General features: G+C 38.9%; 1 protein-coding gene across 1 annotated transcript in view; it reads left to right on the top strand.

Annotated features, from left to right (window-relative positions):
- The window catches only part of LOC109045437 (voltage-dependent calcium channel gamma-3 subunit-like), a 41397-nt gene extending 18703 nt beyond the window's left edge, over positions 1-22694 (top strand). Inside the window, exons 2-4 of the mRNA XM_042722890.1 lie at positions 9726-9809; positions 18714-18854; positions 19645-22694. Of these exons, the coding sequence (XP_042578824.1) occupies positions 9726-9809; positions 18714-18854; positions 19645-20138 (719 nt within the window). The 3' untranslated portion in view covers positions 20139-22694. The remainder of the gene's footprint in view (positions 1-9725; positions 9810-18713; positions 18855-19644) is intronic.
- Positions 22695-23285: the final 591 nt, after the last annotated feature.

Raw genomic sequence — 23285 nt, 5'->3', positions numbered from 1 at the left:
TATGCAGGCTTCCAGTGCACACTTAAAAGATCCAACAGCTGGAATTACCAAGGTTTGCAAAGTTGAAGAATGTAGTTGTTTGTAGAATTAAATGTTTATTAGATATTCAAATACTTGTATAAATAATATAAATGCTTATTTGCTGAATGCAGACGGTATAAAAGAGGGAGTATTATAGTGTTTCTAAATGCCTTTCTGCTATTAATAGAAAGTCAAAAAAAAAATTTGTTTTACCAGGTTATACCAATTTGGCAGAACTGTTAAACAAAGACTATAAACTAATAAATATGGTGAGTGGGCACTCCTGTGTGTCTATGCTCAGGCACTGGCATTCTCTGTGAGTCAAAATGAAAGTCTTCCATTTCCGACACCTATTGGACAAACAGAAAAATTAATCTGTAATAGTCATGTTTATATTAATAGTCAAATTTTTTGAAGTTGAAGTTTTGAACTTGAGCACCATGTAAGACCCAAGCGTAATGGTCAGTCACATCTTTTTAGCATGTTTACATACTTTGTAGAAAAACAATGGAAAAGCAGTGGAATACAAAAGCATGTTCTGTGTGAACGGCCCCATAGTGCCATATGATGCTGTCTAGATATAGTAGGTAGCTCACAACAATTTTGGAACATGGCTATAATGTTGTATAATAAAATATTCTTCACATGTACAACATGCTAAAAAGAAAGGCTTTGATACTGCCTCCTACATCGTCAATGGATTTTGCCGTCATATTCCAGAAACCGGGTGAAATCTTGCTTGACAGGAAATTTTATGGAAATGCTGACTTTTGCTCCATCGCTCCGTTCAGCACAAATGAAGTCTTTACACTTTGACTCTAAGTTCCCTTTAAGCTGAGGGTGAATGCATAGGCAAATTAAGCTGAGCATGTATTTCTCTGAAGTGTGACTAACAATGTGTCAGTCAGAGTGAGGCAGACAGCCCGTGTGCTATCAGAGGAGCTCCAGTGGCAGAGCTCTTCGCTGCGCCCACAGCCACCCACCGCCGGCCACACGGGACCAAGAGAGGAGAGCAGCAATGCCGAAGCTCAGAGCAACACAAAAGCCCCTTTTCATCCCCCTTTCTCCTTTTATTAAAGTGTTGCTTTATCTGTTAGCAATGCGCTGAATAGGCAAGAGAGCTTCACTGGCTACACAATCCAAGAGGAGGAGGGGATGAAGGGAGGGCCGAGTAGAAAATGTCTCCATCAGTTCTTAATCTTTCTGGTCTCCTCCAACAAAGCTGTCACCTTTGAGGAGATCTCTGTTGAATTATTCAAACCTGAGGTGTGTTGGTGTGGCGACAGCCCCCAGCCCATGGGACTTGCCGTTCACCGCTCTGTTCACTTTCTCTCCGATGTGGAGACCCAGAGGCTCGAATCAACACAACCGGATGAGTTGTTTTCTAATCCACACAAAGGTAGCCTTTAATTGAAAACATGTCTCTGGTGATTTTACCTCAATATTGACTGTAAACTACTTGCTTTCCCACTTCTCTCTCTCTCTCAAAGTCTCTATTGATATCCGAGCACGAGCACTCCATTAGCTTAAAGTGTGAAACACAGACTCAAATGTGACTAATTGTTTTAAGAGGTCCTGAGACAAAAGGGTCAATGAGACCTTAAAGTGTGATGAAGACAAATCTTTCCACCTGCAGACAACAACACTGAAAAAAAAAAGGTTTCACTTTTTTTGTGTGTGTGAAATTACGGAAGCAGCATTTGAGTTTTCAAATCAGATTATTCTGAATCATTGCATTGTCAGCATAGAAACCAAATTAGGACTTTTGATGGCAATGCAAAGTATTCCTTGCAGGCGTCTTTCCAGGGGACCCTTTCAGCTAATAGCATCAGTGTTCTTTTTATTTATTCACAGGCTGTTTGTAATGATAGTAAACACAGAGATAAAAGCTAATGAAATACTTCCTCACTAATGCATTTACCCGTCCCCTGGTAAAGCTCTCTGACAGGTCAGCGACTGAAGTTGTGACAAAGACAAAGTGATTCTGCAGGTTTGTGTTATGTAAATGGAGACAAAGAGCCGGGCTCTAAATCTGAGTGATTGTTGGTAAAAGCAGCTTCTGGGTCTTATGATGCTTTTAGCGCCGCTGTAATCCATCGCAGCTCATTGGAGGATGGAGAGCCCTGGTTCTGCTTCACACTACGCTAGACAGATAAGTGGGGACACGGGCAGTGGACAGTTAATTTATTGAAATATGAGATGAGATGAGTGTCTTTCAGTTGACACTCCAATAGGCAGGAGTGCTAGAAACTACCGTTTATGTGTGTGTGTGTGTGTGCGTGTGTGTGTGCGCGCATGTGCGTACCTACTAAATCATATTCTGGGGACAAATTTTTATGCAGAAGAGAGCTAAATCTCACAAAATCTCCTTTTGGGCATGCTTTCATTTGTAAATAAAGGTTCATTTTTTTAAATTTATTTTACATTCAGAAGACTATCTTTTCTGTTTAGGGTTATGTTATGGGTTACAATCATAGTATTTATAAGTCGTATGTGTATGTGTGTGTGTGTGTGTGTAGGCAGGCTATTTTAAAACAACTTTGAATGTGGCTCATCTAATCAGCAACTAATTGTTTTATAATCTCAGTGGGTGAAACTTACAAAAAATGTCTGGATCATAATTCATATATAAAATATATATACAGTGGTGTGAAAAATTGCTGGCCCCCTTCCTGATTTCTTATTTTTTTGCATGTTTGTCACACTTTAATGTTTCAGATCATCAAACAAATGTAAATATCAGTAAAAGATAACAAGTAAACACAACATGCAGTTTTTAAATGAAAGTTTTTATTATTAAGGGGGAAAAAAAATCCAAAACTACATCGCCCTGTGTGAAAAAGTGTTTGCACCCTAAACCTAATAACTGGTTGGGCCACCCTTAGCAGCAACATCTGCAATCAAGCTTTTGCGATAACTTGTAATTAGTCTGTTACAGCACTGTGGAGGAATTTTGGTCTACACATCTATGCAGAATTGTTGTAATTCAGCCACATTGGAGGGTTTTCAAGCATGAACTGCCTTTTTAAGGTCAAGCCACAGCATCTTAATAGAATTCAAGTCAGGACTTTGACTAGGCCACACCAAAGTCTTAATTTTGTTTTTCTTCAGCTATTCAGAGGTGGACTTGCTGGTGTGTTTTGGATCATTGTCCTGCTGCAGAACCCAAGTTTGCTTCAGCTTGAGGTCACGAACAGATGGCCCGACATTCTTCTTCAGGATTTTTGGTAAACAGCAGAATTCATGTTTCCATTTATCACAGCAAGTCTTCCAGGTCCTGAAGCAGCAAAACAGCCCCAGACCATCACACTACCACCACCATATTTTACTGTTGGTATGATGTTCTTTTTCTGAAATGCAATGTTACTTTTATGCCAGATGTAATGGGACACACACCTTCCAAAAAATTCAACTTTTGTCTCGTCAGTCCACAGAGTATTTTCCCAAATGTCTTGGGGATCATCAAGATGTTTTCTGGCAAAACTGAGACAAGCCTTTGTTCTTTTTGCTCAGCAGCAGTTTTCGTCTTGGAACTCTGCCATGCAGACCATTTTTGCCCAGTCTCTTTCTTATTGTGGAGTCATGAACACTGACCTTAACTGAGGCAAGTGAGGCCTGCAGTTCTTCAGATGCTGTTGTGGGGTCTTTTGTGACCTCTTGGACGAGTTCCTTTGCTCTTGGGGTAATTTTAGTTGCCCGGCCACTCCTGGGAAGGTTCTCCACTGTTCCATGTTTTTGCCAATTGTGAATAATGGCTCTCACTGTGGTTCGCTAGAGTCCCAAAGCTTTAGAAATGGCTTTATAACCTTTTCCAGACCGACAGATCTTAATTACTTTCTTAATTACTTTCTTAATTACTTTCTTTCTCATTTCTTTCTGAATTTCTTTTGATCTCTGCATGATGTCTAGCTTTTGAGGATCTTTTGGTCTACTTCACTTTGTCAGGCAGGTCCTATATAAGAGATTTCTTGATTGCGACCAGGTGTGGAAGTAATCAGTCCTGGGTGTGGCTAGAGAAATTGAACTCAGGTGTGATAAACCACAGTTTTAACAGGGGGGCAAACACTTCTTCAAACAGGGCCATGCAGTTTTGGATTTTGTTTTCCCTTAATAATAAAAACCTTCATTTAAAAACTGCATGTTGTGTTTACTTGTGTTATCTTTGAATAATATTTAAATTTGTCTGATGATCTGAAACATTAAAATGTGACAAACATGCAAAAAAAAAAAAGAAGTCAGCCTGATTTCTGTGGCAGTAAGATGGAGAGAGAGAGTGAGTTCTTGGTTGAGACGTTCAACCTGGCCTTTGGATTAAGTGTGATAACCGGAGGTGAGGCTGATGTTGATTTTGAGGTGTTGACAGAATGGCAACCATACTCGGGAGGTCCCCGGTCTGACAAAATATATTCTGGGAGGCCATAGAATCTGAACAAAGTTACACAACAGTATGGCTGTCTCAAGGGCTGTAGGTAGCTTGGGCAGTGGAAAGAAACATTATGCCTTGGATAATCAATCTATTATTGTGAGGATGGCAGTGTGACTCATGGAGTTAGGGGGGTCAATGACAATGTGTGGCCAAGTGCGATGAGGGACCATAATGGATGTAACAGTCCAGCGGGTAGTTGTCGAGAGGATTTGGAGATATTACAGGTAGAGCAATTATGAATGAAGGTGATGGTATCTGATTGTAGAATGGGCCACAAGAAACATTTGGAAAGGAGATGAATAGTGGCAGCGATACCGGGATGGCTGGAACTGGGAGATGAGTGGACCTATTGAATGACCACTTGCAAAGTGTGGATGGCACATAGGTGCGATCTGGGGGGCATCAGGTGGATCTGATGCATGACCATCTGTAATCTCAGTCATAATGTCCCATTTTACAGGAGCCAGTATGAACATGGGAGAGATTATAGGTTCGTTAGTTCGGGGTAGCAAAGAGGATCCGTGCTTCCGAGAGAGAGCATCTGCCTTGGTGTTCTTGGAACCTGGTCGGAAGTTACCATGAAATTGAAGTGAGTGAAGAACAATGCCCATCTTGCCTGTCTAGGATTGAGTCTCTTAGCTGAACAGAGATATTCCAGGTTAAAGTGATCGGTTAGAACTACAAATGGATGCTTGGCCTCCTCAAGCCAATGACACCAATCCTCGAAGGCCGCCTTCATGGAAAGAAGTTCTTGGGTACCAACGTTATAAAAGCTGTAGTTCCTTGATTAAGGTGGGCTGAGGCCACTTCAGTACTGCTTGGTCTTTTATATCATCCATGGCAACTCCCTCTGAGCTGATGTAGCTGAGGAATGAGACAGCAGACTGATGAAATTCACACTTCTCAGCTTTGGTTTGCAATTAATGTGGTATAAGACATTGCAGAACAGCTCTTTTTCCACTCATCCCCCTCACAGATTCGAATGAGATTGTATGCGCTGTGGAGGTCGAGTTTGCTGAAGTACTTAGCAGTGTGAAGCTGTTCAAGGGCTGCCGGAGGCAACAGGTAACAGAAATTGACAGTTATTTCATTCAGGCCTTGATAATCGATGCAAGGACGAAGTCCCCCATCCTAAATGCTTACGAAGAAAAACACAGCAGTAGTTGGAGAGATAGAAGGCCATATGAAACTCTTGGCTAGCTCCTCTTCAATACAAGTTTTCATGGCCTCTGACTCTGTTTGTGATAATGGAAAAACTCTGCCCTCAGGAGGTGTTCTGCTGGGTAAGAGATCAATGGCGCAGTCATTAGAGTGATGATGTAGAAGTTGAGAAGCCTTGGTCTTGCTGAAAACCTCAGCCAGGTTGTCATATTCTGGTGGAAGATTGGGAATGGAAGAGGGTTCCAACTGAACAGTGGCAAAATGTAAAGACTTTAGGGGAATAGTGAGAACACACTGTTGGAGACAGCAGTCTGACCACTGGGTTATCTGTTTCTCAGTCCATGAAATTTGCTGATTATGCACTTGTAGCCAGGGAAGTACAAGAATCACAGGGTTCTGAGGTGACTGAATGAGGAATAGACTGATTGTCTCAGTGGTGAAGTGAAATTAGATGATCCCAGGGTGTGTTCGTCTAATGCTGCCACTGCCAATAGAGAGTCACAGGTGATAAGGGCAATGTCCTGAAACTTGGCAAACTCAGCATCGCTAAAGTTGCCCGCAGCCCCCCAGTCAATCAAAGCCAAAGTATCAACGGGAAGTTCAACATTAGATGAAGAATATAGTGGATGATTCACTGCAGTAGAATTTCAAGTGGTATGTCCACTAGATGTCCAGGCTGACCACAATAAAGACATAGATTCAGGCGGACACATCTCTTCTCTTTCTTCTGCACTGAGATGAGTAAATCAAGCTTGCATGGGTCCTATTTCTGTGTGTGCTTGATTGCCAGAAAGATGAGTGGTGAAGTATAGTACCTGGGCTGTCGTCGTGAACTAATCAGATTATCATTATGGATGGTCACGTCGATGAATTGATCTAAAGATTTTCCCTCATCATGGCAGGCCAGTTCAGATAGCAGTTCATTGAATCCTTTACGAAACAGCAGTTTGAGAGTGTCATCAACCCACACAGTGTGTTCAGCTAGAGTGCGGAAGGTGAGAGCATAGTCAGCATAGTCAGTGTGCTCAAACACTTCCTGGAAATGTTGCAGAAAGCAGGTGAATGTAGGGAAAGCTGGTTGATCCTTGCTCCATACAGACGTGGCCCAGTCCAGCGCTCTTCTCGTTAGCAGAGAGCAAACAAATAAGATGTGTCCTACGTCTGTGGGGTATAACAGAGTTGTAGGTTGACAAACAGAGAGCATTGCAGCAGAAATTCCTTGCACATGGTAGGAGAGCCATCTAATTTCTCAGGGAAAGCCAGGTGAGGACTAGCGGTGGTGGTGGCTGATGCGGAAGTAGTCGGTAATGGATTAGGAGATAAATCCAAGGCAGAGCAATAGCGTGGTCAAAATACAAACAAATGGTCAGAGCAGGCAGCAAACTAGGCAGAGAGTAAAACAAGACAGATACACAAAGGCAGGCAGCAGAGGATCAAACAAGGGATTACAGTCCAGAGTCATACACAAGGGATCAATACACAGTAGAAAACACTCAGAAATGTTAACCACAGCAAAACAAGTATTTGCAATGAGTGAGGAATTGAGAGCTGCTTAAATAGTGCACCTGGAATGAGGTGCAGGTGTGCAGGTAATCAGACCCACACACAGGGTTATGGGAGATGAAGTCCAAGAACTAGACACACCCCTCTGGTGGTGATCGGAGGAAGCCACAGAGGCTTGATTTGTGGCAGTTGAATTATCGTAATTTTTTATTAATATTTGAAACATTTTGCTCCCAAAATGTCATCATTTTTATTAATTGATTGATTGATTGATTGACTGAGAATTGGGGAAATGCTTAGTTGTCATGGAAAAAATGTTTAGCAAAATCATTATAGTCCTAAAAATGTATTTTTTTATATCCAAAATGTAATTAATTTTCATTTTTAATTTTGGCTTGAAATATAACCCTGCCTTTTATAGATCATTTTTGTTAGATTTACTTTTTTTTATTTACTATTTAGTACTTTTTCCCTCTTTTAAGTCTGTTATATGGAAGATTGTTATTTAACATATTTAATTATATTAAATTATTATTCCATTATTTGACATATAATATTGAATTAATGAATCTGTAGCAAAAAAAAAAAAAATTACATAATACATACTGTTACCATTACTGTTTAAATTACTCATATTGTGATATAAAACCACCCACAACACAAAACGTGCTGTTTTGTTACAGGATGTGTTCATAAAGTGCCATAAAAAAAACAATGGTACACTTTATAATCCTTTATCATTGTAACCTTTAGGTGAAGTCATTGATTCATGGGGTGTTTTATAGCACAGGTTTTTTTTTCTATTTTATCAAAATTCTGATTATTTTATATCTAAGGACTCACATCACATTAAAGCCCTTCCCACTCAAAGCATAAATACATCACAGCAGTCACAGTCACCATGACAATAACTATCCCTCTCTCCAAGCCTACATCGCCTACTCGTTTTCTGATCTCCCTCCATCTCTGTGTTATGAGTTGGCAGTGTTTGTGTGTCTGTCTATGTGTGTGTTTGAGGGAGTGAACAGAGCTGAATGGCTTTGAGTGGCCAGTCTGTCAGGTCACCTGTAGACAGTGATGGTGGGAGAGGGCTGGGGGCTGAGCCAAAGGGGATTTCTGAAGGAGCCTGAGTGCCCTGATTCACTCTGAATCATTGGAAGCCCTCACCATCCAGCACAGAGACCTGTTCTGTTTCTTTCTTAAACAAAATGGTTAAAAGCATTTCACAGAAACAAACACACACGCAGACCCATGAAAACTAGGAACTTGTTCTTTGTGGCCTCATTAGGTGATGTTTGTTCAGTATTAATTCAGAGCCATAACCACATGTTCTTATTCAAAATGTTTTTTGATCAATATGGGTTTTTCAGTGGCTTATTCGTAACCCTCATGTTCTCTTTGTGCTCTGAGATGTCAATAACATTTTAATAGTTGTAAAATATACCTAACTTTTGGTTGATTTGGTTTGAAATGTCATTCTGATATTTTTTTCTTTCTATCTACTGTGTCTGTCTGTCTGTCTGTCTATCTATCTATCTATATATCTATCTATCTAAATAATTTTATATTTTAATTGTTATTTAATATTAAATATTTGTTTTGTCATGCCATTTTATGTATTTTGTATGATTTTTTTCACTTGGTGATATTTGTAGACGTTGTGATGTTTTTGTGTGTTGTAATGATTTTATAATTTTATTCTATTTAAATATATTTTAATATAAAATTTACATTTTATTTCAATATTTTTCCACAGTGTTTTTTTGCTATGATCAAACTGAGACAGAATGCATACCAGTAGCATATTTGAGAATAGAAATGGTAATTATATTATAAAACAGAGGTTTAATGTTTTAATAATATCTGTCAGATGGGTTTTGATTTGGTCCAAGGAGCATATCAAAAGAATTTGAAGGGAAAATAAGAGGTTGATTTAATTTTAAATTATGTAAATCACATGGATCTCTGGAAGCACAAAAATATTTAACCAGAAAATGAGGGTTAAATATTTAGTTTGGTTACATCTTGAAATTAATCAATTTTAACAGTTGCTTTGTATTTTAACAGCACTGTGCATTAATACTAGCTACAGAGAAGATGATACATGAGAATTGCTTAAAATGGAAACATTTCAAACCCACAGCGATCATTTGACGGGTGTTCTTCTCCTTTAATGCAGCAGAGAATGTGACAGTTTTTGTCAGAATGGTTTCCCCCTACATAGGGCGCATGTATTTGGTACGATAAACCTCTTCATTAGCCGGTCACATGTTACGCCCGAGGGCTGAAGCGTTATTTTTGTTCATTTGTCATCTTGAGCGCACAGCTGAGTGAACAGGGGTTGTCAGTGAATGCACAAGAAGGCATACATACGTGCACATATGCACACACGTATACTCATGGCAAGCAGCTTACTAGGACTGTGCTTATTGACCTAAGCATAAGAAAATGCTGCCAAATAAACTACAAGGCACGTTTACTTTGGTATGTACACATAAAATGGTGTGTGTGTATTTGTATGTATTTGTATGCGCTCCAACACATGCACACAAAAAAACAGACTAATGGTATTTGACTCTCACTCTCCTCTACTCTCTGTTCTTCATGGCTGCAGGAACATTTCGAGGTGTCTGTAAGAAGATTGACCACTTTCCAGAGGATGCAGATTATGAGCAGGATGCAGCAGAGTATTTACTACGTAAGTCTGTCAAAACAACACACATCAGAGGCGTTTCCTCAGAGGAGGCACATCTTCAAAATAAACTGAATGAGAAAATAATCAAATATAAAAAAGCAAAACAAATATTTCTAATTATAAGCTGAAAAATTGTGTAAATCACTCATTTTTATCAAATAACACTATCCAACAGTGATACCGGCAGATAAAGAGGGAGCCAGTGTCTCTTTTGGCTCCCTTTGGTTCTCATTGAGAAAGTAAAATTGCCTCCACGTCACTATGATTGGCTGATGTCGCTGTCAGTGCAAAAATACCCACCTAGTGTGGCCCACAAATTGCCTTAATGGGTCCAAACTGTGGAAATTGTCTAATTACAAACAACTCGCTCAAACAACAACCAGTCAGACATCATCACTGTCAGTTTTGTCTAAATCAGAACAAACTAAAAGGACTTTAAACACTAAATTATCTGTAAGCAAGTTGTTTTTTAGCCTGCACTCTGAAATAATTTTTTTTATTCCACAGGGGAAAAGTTAACTTGACATATATATATATAAATATATACAGGTCCTTCTCAAAAAATTAGCATATTGTGATAAAAGTTCATTATTTTCCATAATGTAATGATAAAAATTAAACTTTCATATATTTTAGATTCATTGCACACCAACTGAAATATTTCAGGTCTTTTATTGTTTTAATACTGATGATTTTGGCATACAGCTCATGAAAACCCAAAATTCCTGTCTCACAAAATTAGCATATTTCATCCGACCAATAAAAGAAAAGTGTTTTTAATACAAAAAAAGTCAACCTTCAAATAATTATGTTCAGTTATGCACTCAATACTTGGTCGGGAATCCTTTTGCAGAAATGACTGCTTCAATGCGGCGTGGCATGGAGGCAATCAGCCTGTGGCACTGCTGAGGTGTTATGGAGGCCCAGGATGCTTCGATAGCGGCCTTAAGCTCATCCAGAGTGTTGGGTCTTGCGTCTCTCAACTTTCTCTTCACAATATCCCACAGATTCTCTATGGGGTTCAGTTCAGGAGAGTTGGCAGGCCAATTGAGCACAGTAATACCATGGTCAGTAAACCATTTACCAGTGGTTTTGGCACTGTGAGCAGGTGCCAGGTCGTGCTGAAAAACAAAATCTTCATCTCCATAAAGCTTTTTAGCAGATGGAAGCATGGAGTGCTCCAAAATCTCCTGATAGCTAGCTGCATTGACCCTGCCCTTGAAAAAACACAGTGGACCAACACCAGCAGCTGACATGGCACCCCAGACCATCACTGACTGTGGGTACTTGACACTGGACTTCAGGCATTTTGGCATTTCCTTCTCCCCAGTCTTCCTCCAGACTCTGGCACCTTGATTTCCGAATGACATGCAAAATTTGCTTTCATCCGAAAAAAGTACTTTGGACCACTGAGCAACAGACGCTTCTGCCGCTGTTTCTGGTTCAAAAGTGGCTTGACCTGGGGAATGCGGCACCTGTAGCCCATTTCCTGCACACGCCTGTGCATGGTGGCTCTGGATGTTTCTACTCCAGACTCAGTCCACTGCTTCCGCAGTCCCCCAAGGTCTGGAATCGGTCCTTCTCCACAATCTTCCTCAGGGTCTGGTCACCTCTTTTCGTTGTGCAGCGTTTTTTTTTGCCACACTTTTTCCTTCCCACAGACTTTCCCACTGAGGTGCCTTGATACAGCACTCTGGGAACAGCCTATTCGTTCAGAAATTTCTTTCTGTGTCTTACCCTCTCGCTTGAGGGTGTCAATGATGGCCTTCTGGACAGCAGTCAGGTCGGCAGTCTTACCCATGATTGCGGTTTTGAGTAATGAACCAGGCTGGGAGTTTTTAAAAGCCTCAGGAATCTTTTGCAGGTGTTTAGAGTTAATTAGTTTGATTCAGATGATTAGGTTAATAGCTCGTTTAGAGAACCTTTTCATGATATGCTAATTTTTTGAGATAGGAATTTTGGGTTTTCATGAGCTGTATGCCAAAATCATCAGTATTAAAACAATAAAAGACCTGAAATATTTCAGTTTGGTGAGCAATGAATCTAAAATATATGAAAGTTTAATTTTTATCATTACATTGTGGAAAATAATGAACTTTTAGCACAATATGCTAATTTTTTGAGAAGGACCTGTACATATATATATATATATATATATATATATATATATATTTTTTTTTTTTTTTTTTTTTTTTTTTTTTTTTTTTGCTATACATCTCAACCATCTCACAATAACCCAGACTGATGATTTGCATAGAGAAGGGTCATATTGGTTTAGCCCTGCTGGGTTTCTTCAGTTTTTTCAATGACCTCCACACTTTTTACCATCTTATAGATTAGGTGCAGCGTGTCTTGAAATTGCTTGGTGACTGAAGCCGAACAAAGTAGATGCACGCACTCAGGCATGTCATGGTTTATGCTTAGTGATAAATCATGCTTACCCACAAGCCTTTACACTGTGATGGTCATTTGGTTGTACTGGTTAAGTGACATCTTCTTTAACTGGCTCCCCTGTGTAAATTTGTACATATTCTTGGAATTTGTTTGTTCTCGTTTATGTATTTGCTTGTGTGTCAATTACATCGTTTGCGATGAGGCGCCCAGCAGATTCCTGTAATTATGAACCTCAACTGCAGTGCCTACAATCACATGTTAAAGGAATAGTTCACCAAAAAAATGAACATTCTGTTATTATTTACTCAGCCTCATGTTGTTTCAGGCCTGTACACTGTTATTTGTCCTGTGGAACACAGAAGTAGAACATTTTTAGGAATCGTTATGCATGAATCAACATCACTGGGAAAACTACTCTGATGGTGTGGCATCAAACTGGACTGGTCTTTTAACTTTTTATTTGTTTCAAGTTCATGATTTTCATTCACCCCCCACCCACATTTGTTTATTTGTAAATAAAGGGAAATATGAGGTGGAAAAGGCAAAAATCAAAGTAGCGGTGGTTTCTCAGTGATGTCCATTCATCAACAGCAGACAAATCAATCATGTGTAATTTAAATATGTGTGGAGAGGGAATGCTCACAATACTGCTAATGACCCATAAATACACCCTGGACATCAGTAATTAGACCTTTTACATTAACAGACATTTAGAGGTCAATTATAAATGATAATGTTATTTGCATAATAATGATTTAATGATCATATGGCAAATATATCAGTCAAGTGTATGCAAATGATACTAGGAGTTATGCATTCAACAGGGTTGGAAACATGTTATTTGCTTATATGTAAAATGTATAATGGGCTAATACCCAATGTTAGTGTAGAATGTAGTGATGTTCGTCTTGTATAGATTATTTTTCAACTTTTCCTTCATATTACAATGTTCAACCGAGTGTATGCATTATCAAAAAAGTTGTTAATGGGTATCAAAAGTATCGAAAAATTGTTAATGGGATATTGAGATGTGTGCTTTGCACTCTAAAATGAATGTAAGCTTGCAGGCGATAGTGGATGAATGGGGTTTTATGCTTATTAATGGTGTTTTCACATATACAGATATTACATTTTAAATGAACCAAACCCAGTTCAGTTAAAGTGAACCAGAAAGGGAACAAGCTGCAAGTGACCTCAGTGCTTTTGATGTTCAAGACAGATGCATTGGAACCACAAAAGGGCCTAAAATGAACCATTCTCAGACACCTCCTGAGATGGTCTGTATACAGTTTATTTTTTGGTCTGTTCAGGGGGATCTGAGATCATTTGGGTGTTTGAGTTTAGTGATTTTAATTAAAGATTACAAGGTCAAAAAGAAAAATATACACAGATTAATCTTGCATTTAGAAAATAGATAGGAATTTATATTTTTTGTGTTTATCAGTTGGTGGCTATGCACTGTTGTTTTATGGAACAGTGTAGTGAAAATTCTTTAAAATAGAATGACAGAAATGTTATTATAAAAAATGTTTCATTTTTGGGTGAACTATCTCTTTAACAAAGAGTCTAAGAGCAGCTTTCCACACTGGAGCTTTATGGAAAGACTGATGTGATGTAAGATCTTACTGCATGTAAACAACAAAACACAGCACGCTGGGTTTCTGCCAATAACTATTTACATTAGACGTCTCAGACTGAAGTTTCACAGGAGGCCAATCTAACGTGATCAGTGTTGGCATGTCGACTGTTTGTGCAATCAAGAAGCCACAAATACAGACATCCTACCCAGACTTTAAGGGCAAGAAGGAGAGAAAACGGGATACTGGAGGCACAGTTTAAAGCTCTGCGTTACAGCTCCTTTTGCTGCCCTATTTATGGTGCAATTGGCATGTCATTCAGAATAAACAATGCATTGAAATACATTCATGAGCACTACAAATATACATTTCTGAGCAAAAAATTAGTTGATTTTGAAAAGAAATGCTGTCGAAATGCATTTCTCTTCTCTTTTTTTTCTGCCTCTGATTCTCTCGATCTTTAGCTCTCTCTCATAGTGTACTTTAGTTACCCTTGAGATGGCTTTCTCTCCCTATGAGCATTGTTCTAATTTCTCTGTTATTCATTTGAAGCAGAGGGCCATGTCCCCTGGCCGAACATGCTCTGCATGCAAGTTCAGGCAGGCATTTCACATTCTGCCCTGCACATCTTTGTGTACAAAATGCCCACCGCACAGACTTCAGGGGATTCACGGGGCTGATAACCTCAACTTGTTCTGTCCGTCCAGTTTTCAAATTAAAAAGTCTCGGCCAAGCCCAAATAAATGTTTCAGTCGTTCCACAGAGGTCTTACCCTACGTAGATCTTGCCTGTCAGCGAGACGATGGACCCATCAAGGATGCAGATGCCATCCTTTTTGTTGCATGCTAATGCTCTGTACAATCCTCCTCAATAAATATCTCCCGTTTCCAGCTGTAATTAAGCGCGGCTTGGCCACTGATCCATTTTTCAAGGATGGCAGGAAAATTGGATGATGGAGGAGTATTTTGTCTTCCCCTGGGCATGAATATATTAATGAGGTGTGCCATGGGAGACTGCTGATCCACTGAGGAGAGAGAGAAATGAAGGGAAGGAGAGACATTTGCTATAGAGAGACAATGAAGCCATAGTGCAGTTTTCTTCACAAACAAATTACCAACTGATCATCAGCGAATGTGTTGACCTGCGCATCTGCTTAATGATCAAACAACATTTAAAGTCATTTAGTCCTCTATCAGAGATGGCTCATAAATGGTTAAAGCAAAGGTTTTTGCTCGTTACTTTTCAGAATTCAAAATTTGAGAATTGACTGCCTTTAATCTTTAAACATAAAATGAATAGGCCATTTAATTGAAGTTTCAGTTGGAATGGCAGAAAAGGGAATTAATGAATTGCAATTCAAAGATATTCAACACAGTCACACAGAGAGAATTTAGTAGTTTTGCAAGAAAACAAATAATTTTGTCATTCATTTTGACTTTAGGGGGCTCCACAGCAGATTATATTAATATTTATTTGTTTTACAGTGGATATCCTTCCTATTAATTTTGACTTGTTATACCTAATCACTCAGAGTGTCACAAATCAGGGGCACAGAGAGAGGTTAGTGAGTAGACAGTGTTTATTGAATGAACTGGTAGAATGGATGAATGATAGAAGAGTGTCACAGCAGTAGGAACTATCCAATGGGCAATAGCCAGGCGGTGGTGAGCATTCACTGAGTAACTGGACACTGAGACAACAGCCAGGAGACTAGGAGGACAACAAGGGAGAAACACAGGAGGATCACAGGCTTGCTTGCAAGGAGTCTGAAACCAGCTCAGCAAGATGAACTGTAGACCAGATGCTAAAGTACTGAAGTGATGGTGGCTTTATACTGAGGAGGGTTATTGAGTGCAGGTGCAGGTGATCAGTACTCCAGCGATTGGGATTGGGAGTGATTGGGACCAGCCAGGTGACGGTGATGATGGAGGTGGCTGTGACGGTGATTCCCTGACACAGAGAGAGTACAGCAGAATACTTTTTTTTTTCTTTTTTTTTTCATGTATCCATTAAAATGGTAAAAAAACAAAAACAAAAAAAACATCAAAATAAATAGTACTTTTGGCATATAGCACCACAAAATGTCTGCCACATTGTTTTCAGATTTTATAGAAATAAAAGAAAGAAATTTTGGGATAAATTAGAGCATCCTTGCAAATGAACTGTTCCTCCACCATAAATGTATTAATTTATTAAATATAAATGTATTTCTGAAATAAATTGTATATATTCATATATAAAGATATAGTTTTTTATCAGCAATTCCTAGTGAAAAATCTAATATATTTTAAATGTTTTAACTTTAAAATGAAATTCATTGAATGTCATTTTATTTCTGTTCTACTTGCTGTTTGCAACCTTACTGTTTGTATTGACTGTAAAGAGTTGGTTTACTCAGATATCAGTGTTTTCTTGTATATAACATCAATGTCAGATTTTACATGCATGGGGTAAAGGACAATGTAAAGGCTAAATTTCAGAAAAAGCTAAACTGACACATTTTACTATTACATGTACTGGTTATTTCATCTGTAGACATATTGCCCCTCTTATCCCAAAATATTTATTTCTTGGAAGAGAAGAGACTCAGAAGGGCAAATGCTGGAGCGCTGCGGTATGCATAGCAATAGCGTACTGATAAGGGCAGTCAACTAGGCTACTGACATTGATCCTGACACTCTCAGACGCCCTTCCTTTAGCTTTTATCCTATTTCTGAAGATGCTGATCAATCTTGATCTGAGGCAGAGTGAAGGAGTGAGGAGTTCAGCCAGTTTGAGAAGCCCCATGTGTGCTGCATTTTCTGATCCAGAACTGTCCGCAAATAATTGGAAGGAAGCACCAGGCATTTTGGACAGATGTTCATGTTCATCGAGACAGAACACTTAACTAAACACAGCACTTCAAGGAGACATTCTTTCTGCAGAGCACCATCAGATGGGTCGCTCGGAATGGAGCGTACAAAGGCTGGTTATTAGACTAAAAACCATACTGATTTACACCATAAATCCAAAAAAATAGCAACTTATGTGTACCATAAAGTCATTGTATCAGTAAATCTTAAAGGCACAGTTCACCAAAAATGTCATTATCTATTCACCAACACGTCTTTTTTTCCCAGTGGAACATTGTTGGAGTTATTTTGCAAAATATTTAGGTTGCATTTTTCATTACAGCAAAGTAAGATATTTATGCGTATACATATAGAAAAGAGATAATGACAGAATTATTTATGTATATGTATATTCAAGAAATAAAGTATGAGAGGTCATCATATATTACCAATAGTTCCATAGCTAAAATACCATTCAAAAGTTTGTGGTCAGTAAGTTTATTTAATTTTTTTTTTATAAATGAATACTAAAATTAATAATTAAAAATAATTCAAATCTATTTTAAATAAATGCTTATTATTTTTTAACTTTATATTCATCAAAAAAAAAAATCCTTAAAAATTTTTTATCACATTTTCAACAAATACATTAAGCAGCAGAACTGTTTTCAACTTTGATAATAATAAGAAAGTTTCTTGAGCACCAAGTCAGCATATTAGAATTATTTCTGAAGGATTATGTGACTCTGGAGACTGGAGTAATGATGCTGAAGATGACTGCTTCTGTTAGATATAAAATATATTTACTGACGTGAACTATACTGTAAAATTATACTGCATACCTCCTTATTTCCGTAAGGAGTTATTTCCACCCATTCTAACCCTTACATTTATTTGTGTTAGTCTCTAAGTTAATTCAGTGATTTATTTAAATTTTTTTACTTGAATAAAATCAATTAATTTAGATGTTACCATGTAAAGGGATTCTCCATCCAAAAATGAAAATTTTGTCATTAGTCACTTACCCCCATGTCGTTCCAAACCCGTAAAAGCTTTGTTCATTTTCGGAATACAATTTAAGATATTTTGGATGAAAACAGGGAGGCTTGAGACTGTCCCATAGAATTATGATGAATCAATCTGGGGTGCGTTTCCCAAAACCATAGTTGCTAACCTGTTAGCAACTTAGTTGGTTGGCAATGGGAAATTGGCAATGGGCTTAGTTAGCAACTATGGTTTTGGGAAACGCACCCCTGACTAGTAAGCAAGCAGCTTACGCTCTTCTGTGTCAGCCGCGCTACAAAGATAGGTTTTTACGTTTATTTATGCTTTGGTTTGAATGAAAACAGTGCATTGGTGCAGCGCGGCTGACACAGAAGAGCGTACGCCATCTGCATACAGCTCAGAATTGCCAAAATGGCGCTATGCTGATTTGGAGAGACACAGAGGCGAGGAATTGTTGAATAAAGTCGTTATTTTTGTTTTCTTTGTGTACAAAAAGTATTCTCGTCACTTCATAATGTTACGGTTCAATCAATGATGGCAGATGGACTATTCTGATTATGGTTTTCATACTTTCCTGGACCATGACAGTGTTACTTACTTGGCAGTCTATGGGACAGTCTCAATCCAAAATCTCTTAAATTGTGTTCCGAAGACGAACGAAGCTTTTACGGGTTTGGAACAACATGGGGGTAAGTGATTAATGACAAAATTTTCATTTTGGGATGGAGTATCCCTTTAAAGATTCCCCTGCATAAAGTACTTTGTTTTTAGATTTTTTGTGTGTGTGTGTGTGTGTGTGTGTGTAAGGATAATATTTGACCTCAGTGTGTGCTGTGCAGTGATGAACAGTAGCTGGTGGACAGGTGTTTGCACCATAGATGCAGTATATTGTTTATTTTAGTACAGTTTGTATCCAGTCAGCATCCAGAACCAGAATGCAGTGTTTTCTAAATAATCAATTTAAGCATAATGGACCTTTGAATATGATCTGTCATTCATATAAAAATACTTTCTGACTCTGTATATGGTGAGTTTCCCTCTGTACTATTCACAGTGACACTAATGTGGTTAACTAATCGCTAGTCTCTAATCTCCCTCAGGAGCAGTGAGAGCGTCCAGCATCTTCCCCATCATGAGCGTTGGGCTTCTGTTCATGGGAGGTTTGTGTGTGGCTGCCAGTGAGTTTTACAGGAGCAGACACAATGTCATCCTCAGTGCTGGAATCTTCTTTGTCTCTGCTGGTAAGAGATTAAACCCACTGCATCAGTGCTAGCACACTCAGTCTGTTTATATTTTTAGCTTTAGCATATTTCAGTCTTTCCAAACAACAGTCAATTGTCCAAACCAGGGTTTCCCCACCGGATAGAGAGTATCGTTGGGTTCAGAATATAGCATGTCGAGAATGTATTAGTTCACAGACAGGTTCGGATGTCGTCCTCCCCATAGACTCTGCAGATCTATGTTGACTTTCCAGATTAACTCTGATTATTGACAAAGGAAATGGATGGGCCGGCTCGAGCAGTGCAAACAAACAGCAGGCCAGCATATTGACCCACTGCTGTAGTTCTGGCCTGGAAAAGGGTAACAGACGGGGATCCTCAAACAGAACTGCATGTTGGTCAAATATTTAGAGAAAACCCCATTAGGACATCATGAGCACACAAATGAGCCCAACTCCCTCCATAACAATTGAATTATGATGACTCAATCCTCATGATTGCAGTGAATGCACTGCCAATGACAGAGCATTGCTTTGTACACAACAATGTGCATCGAATCACTTCATCCTATTGGTTATGATCTAAATATTTGACGGCAAACTGCTAATTATTTACCCTTCAATATAATGGCGATGATAAAAAGCTAATTAAAATGTTTCAATTGTTCTTTTTTTCTGTGTTCCGCATGGCTGATAAGTGATGCATTCTTGTGTAATGATGCGGAATGATGAGCCACAGCTGCGTACTGAGCCGTAACTTTCTCTCTCTTTTTTCTTTCTTGCCCTCTCCTCTGCTTTTACTCTTCATGCAGGCCTAAGTAACATCATCGGCATTATCGTCTACATATCTGCCAATTCGGGCGACCCCGGCCAGAGCGACTCGAAGAAGAGCTACTCATATGGCTGGTCTTTCTACTTCGGCGCACTGTCTTTCATAATGGCCGAGATGGTGGGCGTGCTTGCCGTGCACATGTTCATCGAGAAACACCGGAAGCAGCGTGCAAAGTCCCGCACCGAGCTGATCAAGAAGTCAGCCTTCAGTCGCATCCCCAGCTACAGATACCGATTCCGCCGACGCTCCAGCTGCCGCTCCAGCGAGCCTGCCTCTCGTGACGCTTCGCCCATGGGCAAGAGCGGGTACACGGGCCCCGCCGCGGCAGACATCTCTATGTACACCCTGTCCAGGGATCCCTCCAAGGCAGCAATGGGTGCCTTGCTCAACTCCGAGAGGGAGTTTTTGCAGGCTCATAACTCCAACGCTAAGGACTTCAAAGATGCGGCCAACAGGAGGACCACTCCAGTCTGAGAGAGAATAAGCACAGAGGAAGCTACAACCACAGACTTGAGCTGGACCCCAGCAGGAAGAATAATTCACTCGAGGCCTGCAGGGCTTTAACCCTCTTTCTATAACATTATATATAAATATAGATGGTAATTGTTAGATCATTGGTGCTTCCTTTTAATCCTCATTTTTCAGTCACTGTTTCTGTCGTTTTACCTGACTCGCACATCCCTACCCCTAAGGGCTACTCGAGTAAAATGCTAGTCCTCTTCTCAATGTCATTTGTTCTGCGATTGGAGTTCCTGAAGTGCGCAAAGGTAGCCCAGCGAAACTGTGAAGCCCTCTGGGGGGGAGGATTGTAACGCTTCTGACAGATGAACTGAAAGGCTGTCCCGATACTCGCCTTATGCACAACTCAGTAGCCCATAGCTGGTGAGTGCTGCCTCACACTCACAAGATTGTATACATTGTTGGTTTCTCTCCCGGGTCGGAAATTGAGCCCAGATCTAGTGCCACTGTCTCATGCTGATCACCCCCACTCATCCTACCTACACACCGCCCACAAGCTACTTGGCCGGGCTCTGCATGCCATCCACACAGTTGTTCATTTTTACATTTAATCCCATTATTTCCATTGCAAAACCCCCAGATTCCCCTGCATAAACTTTTATAACAGGGTTAAAATGCTTGTTATTAAATATGATTTTTTTTAGCCCACCAAAGTTTTTTGGTATTACATTGTTTTCATTGAGATTTAAAAAAATATATATTGAGAAAGGTTTACTGTGATTTACAATGAGATATCCTTGATAAGAGGTTAACTGGAGGCCCTTAGGCTTATTAATATGGATATCGTGGTCATTACTATACCGTAGAGTTTTTTTTGTTTTTTTTTCATCTGTTAGCAAAAGAAAAGCAGTTGGCTGCCAAATGTAGATTTCTTAATCGTCTGTAGTTAAAATATTTTTGAAGAAAATATTGTTCATACATTTACCAAAAGCTGGGCATCAAGAGTTTATAAAAATCGGAACATTATAAAAACAAAAGGAACTGCCCTGAGTACTTGAATCATTTACATATCATGAATAGACAAGCCTCTAAATGGGCTGAAGGGATATTCAGGTTCAAGTCTTTACACAATAACAATACAACAACAAACGCTGTGCTATTGAACATGCATACAATACTTCTTTGAAAATATATACTGCTCATTCTATCTACATTAATGCTACATCAATGCTATACTGAAGTTAACTACAAAATATAAATGTATACTGTGATTTAGTTGCTTAGTCAATGTTCTAAATATCATACTGATGAATATAAACTCCAAGGGCTTTTGGTTTTCAAATAAGAAACATACAAGGGCTTTGAAGAGTTCAGCCAACAGAGAAAACAACAGATCTGCCCTTAAAATAGTTAAATAAAAAAACTCTCACCCAACAATATTCATGTATTCAAAACACATCCAGATTTAATGATGTAATGTATACAGTAAGTTTTCCTTCGCATCTGTCTCAATTATTAATCCCCATGTCAGTTAAGTAGAAATGGAAGTAGATCCTGAAACATCTATAATAATGTAGTTTTTTCAGAAATTCACCTCATTTCAGAACCCACGAGAGCTGACGTGCATGTACTTTAGCCTCCAGATTCATGCAAGCCAGTCGCTCATCTCCAGTTTTATTTCATGCAGCTTACTGAAATCATGCTGGGAATATTACTGTAAATGTTGCCTTTGTTTGGATCCACTTTATGTTGTGAAATTGTGCTGTTCTGGGTCCAAAACTAAGTGTTTCATATTTGAAGGAGTCCACCGGTGTGCATTCGGCACAGTTGAACAGTTCAACCCTTCAAGTCTCTATCAGAGCACCTAGTAGTGCCTGTCTCTTCTGCCTACTCTGAGCACCCGTCGCCGGGTCTCTCACTTTCACTCGCTTGCTCCTTCATCTCCATCACAGCCTCGCATCAGCTCCTCTTACCAGGACTGTTATTACTCAGCCAATCACATCCATAGAGTCTTAGGCCCTGTTACTCACCACTTAGGCCTGCAACATTGTGTATGTGACCTCTCAATGAAAACAGCAGTCTCAGCTCGAAACATGCTGTAGAAAAAAGCACACCTTTTAAATACAGTAGTTTACATCAATAAAGATAATAGTCGGAGAGATATTTAAAGATTTAGAAAAATAAAGTCAGTTTTAAGAATGCCAACAATGCACTCTTTGTCTTCTTCACAAAATGTGTGCGAACTAACCTTTCAAATTTGAACTAAGGCAATGATGTATCACAACAACAGTGTTTTGGTTCAGAATCAGTCAACATGAAATCAAAATGGACCCAATTTACTTTCTTAATCCACATTCCAGGTCTTATCAGTGCACATTATTCCAAAGAAAGTAAATATTTTTACATTTTAAAACAAATATTACTATGACATTATAATTGCTATGCTTAACTATGCTAAACAATATTTTGTGAAATATTTAAATTTTTACAATGCCTTATGTTGCATAAAAATTCTGTTCTGTTCTGAATGTGTTTTTTAATTAGAGGTGATGTTCCTAGTTCACTTTAAACTGGACAATTGCTCATGGTTCAGTGAGACAGTGAGTTAAAGGCTGTTTCGTGGATTTTTTTGATTGATTCATTCGCTTTATAAGAGTCGTTTGCTCATGAATCAAACATCAGGGCTCGTGCTGTGAATGAAACTCTGATGTAGACTCTAAAGTCGCCTTTTCACTATCTCCAACAACTGACTTAAAGTTCCAATCACATGCATATGCAAAAATTTTCACAAATATTTGGATTTCATTTGAGCTTATGGTGTACTGAAATATTTTAACTTTTGCGGCTGTATGCAACTGCACAACCAGATGTGATGTATTCTAATCAAAACTATGAATATGAGGTGAGAATTACCAGTATTTTATAGTTATAATTATGTCATAAATAATTACATTTTGAAAGTTTGTGCAAACTGCCTTTTTGAAAACTGCCTTGTGCAAACATAGTGTTATTATTGCTAATGATAATTTTTTGTTGCATTTAAAACTATTTTAGTCAAAGTCTGCAGTCTTGAGGAATCTTATAGATCATGTCATGCAGAGAACACTTTTCATGGTCTTTTTATTTCAGTTTAAATCATAAATATGTCACATTGTGTAAAAT

Source organism: Cyprinus carpio, chromosome A3 (genome assembly GCF_018340385.1).
Source record: "Cyprinus carpio isolate SPL01 chromosome A3, ASM1834038v1, whole genome shotgun sequence".
Lineage (NCBI taxonomy): Eukaryota > Metazoa > Chordata > Actinopteri > Cypriniformes > Cyprinidae > Cyprinus > Cyprinus carpio.
This window is presented reverse-complemented; position numbering and strand designations above follow the sequence as displayed.